The 2,446-nt window shown below is 37.1% G+C and overlaps 1 protein-coding gene across 1 annotated transcript in view; it reads left to right on the top strand.

Moving 5' to 3' along the window:
• LOC106870888 (putative uncharacterized protein DDB_G0271606) overlaps positions 1 to 2,446 on the top strand; it is a 127,938-nt gene that overhangs the window by 113,696 nt on the left and 11,796 nt on the right. The window contains exons 7-9 of the mRNA XM_052976482.1: positions 288 to 735; positions 1,165 to 1,261; positions 2,254 to 2,348. Coding sequence (XP_052832442.1) covers positions 288 to 735; positions 1,165 to 1,261; positions 2,254 to 2,348 — 640 coding nt within the window. The remainder of the gene's footprint in view (positions 1 to 287; positions 736 to 1,164; positions 1,262 to 2,253; positions 2,349 to 2,446) is intronic.

The raw sequence follows: 2,446 nt of genomic DNA on the forward strand, positions 1-2,446 counted from the left end.
GATCAGATATAGTGACCGGTGGCTGACCAATGATGCATGAGTTGTGGATGGTGGAGTAGCAGAAGATGATTGGCAGTACACAACAGCAGAATGATAGTCATGTTACAGTAGACAGGAGAAGGATGTGAGAGAGAAGTGACATGTGATTGGGTACGTTGCAGGAGTGCGAGGGTAGAGGATAATTAGATCATATTAACTAATACTAATTACTTAATTACCCCATGCTATCTAACTAATATGTGTCATATTTTTTGCTTTTATTTATTTATTATTGTTGTTGTTTTTAGCCTTGAACCTTTCATTAAAGGGAATTAAAGAAGAAAGTCATAAAGTACAGAAGTTCTCACCACCACAACAATGTCACCAGCAGAAGAAAGTTCAACTGTCTCCCCCACCACAGCTTCAACAACCACAACCAAAACAACAGCAACAGCAACACAGTCAACAACCGCACCGCCAAAAAGTTCAACTGTCTCCATCGCCAACACTACCACCACCAGCACAACAACAACACAATCAGAAAACACAGCACCAGAAAGTTCAACTGTCACCACCACTACCACAACAACAGCAACAGCAACATCATCATAGTCATCAAACACATCAGCAGAAGAAAGTTTCCCCATCTCCAAAACACCAAACACAAAAACTAGAGAAACCAGAAATTATTAACACATCCCATCCCAGGTTCCCATTGGTCAAACATTCCAATCTCCTTGACAGAAATGCTGAACAGTAAGTGTCTGGAAAATTCTTTCTTTGTTTTTCTGACCATTCCACCTCCCCACTACTCTCTCCAACACATTTGACAGAAGGGCTGAACAATGACTTTATATATCATTATCATCATCGTCATCATTTAGTGTCTGCTTTTTATGCTGACATGGGTTGGACAGTTTCATTGGAACTTGTAAACCAGAGCCTGCACTTTTTGCCTCAGTACATTTTTTTCTACTGAATATTTTTGCATGTAATTAACATGGATAGATTCCTAACATGGATAGATTCCTATCATTGAGATCTTATCACACAAGCTAAAATGAAATAGAGATTTATTTAAATACATATACGAAATATATATACACATATATATATATATAGTCGCTTTAGTTCAAGTATTTGAAACAGTATTTTATTTATTCATTTGCTTATTTTGTCTTGCAGAGATCCAAACACATTAGTTGAGTGTGAAACATTTGAAGCTTATGGCAAGTTCCAACCGTTTAGTGTGTCTGTCACAACAAACTCCATGTTTCTCATAGTAAGTACTCTGGGACGCTTCCTGGTTCTTCTCTTGTTTCATTCCTGGTCGAAGCCAACCTGTTGGCAAAGGCACTCTCTCGTGACCATCTTTCTTTTCTCTTTGACCCCCTGTTTTGCTTGTCTCAATCACTGGACTGCATGGCCGCACAGGTCTCACAAGATTCATTGAGGCAGGTTTTCTTCAAATGTGAATAAGTGGCTCTAATCCATAACTTGAAATTCTTACTTCATTGAAGAGGATTTATTGGAATATGAAATTCATCTGGTCTACCAATTCTATCCATTTTGATTTAGTGATTGATAATTTTTAAACTGATTAAACGGTTGTAATTAGGAAAATTCCAATTATAATTCTGTGTCTGATTTAACCCTTTAGCATATAAACTGGTAATGTCCTGCCCAAATGGTCCATCTGTTTTATATTCAAACTGACCAGATCTGGCCTCTCACATCTACCCTACAATGCCACTCTAAAATATAAACAATCACATCATACAAATCTCAAAGCTGTGAGATAATGCCTAATTAATTCCAAATTAATGTGAATAAATGAGCATTAGATTTGGCAGGATAATTTGAATGCTAAAGGGTTAATCCTTTTCACACAAGTCTGGAGGATTTGCAAACATCACTGAAGTTGTTCCTTTCCTCCTTCTTCCTCCTTCAAATTATGACAAAAACAAAAGACCTAACCTTCATATTCAGGGTTGAAGACTCAGAAGAAGCAAATTGCAAACAAATTAATAAGATTTGATAATCAATCACAAATTAACAAAGCGATTTCTCCTCTCTGTTTGATGAGCAATCAGTGACTAATGAGGTGATCCACTCTTCTGATATGTAATCTCTCTGTTTCAATATACAATCAAAAATTAACGAGGTGATCCTTCATTCTGCCTGATAATCAATCGCAGATTAATGAGATGTTTCTTCTCCACTTCATTAATTAATTGCAAACTAATTAAGTGATTCTCCTCTCGGCTGTTGTAGGATTTCCACTGCCACTTGACAAGTAGTGAAGTATTGGGATATTTGGCCGGTAAATGGGACCAGAACACACAACGTAAGTACATACTCTTTAACCAGTTGGTCTAGTAGTGGTGGGGGTCGGGTTGAGAGGAGGGGAGTGGTGGGGAAGAATTGGTTGAGGATATATATATATATATATATATATATATATATA

The sequence above is a fragment of the Octopus bimaculoides genome, chromosome 24 (assembly GCF_001194135.2).
Source record: "Octopus bimaculoides isolate UCB-OBI-ISO-001 chromosome 24, ASM119413v2, whole genome shotgun sequence".
NCBI classification, from domain to species: domain Eukaryota; kingdom Metazoa; phylum Mollusca; class Cephalopoda; order Octopoda; family Octopodidae; genus Octopus; species Octopus bimaculoides.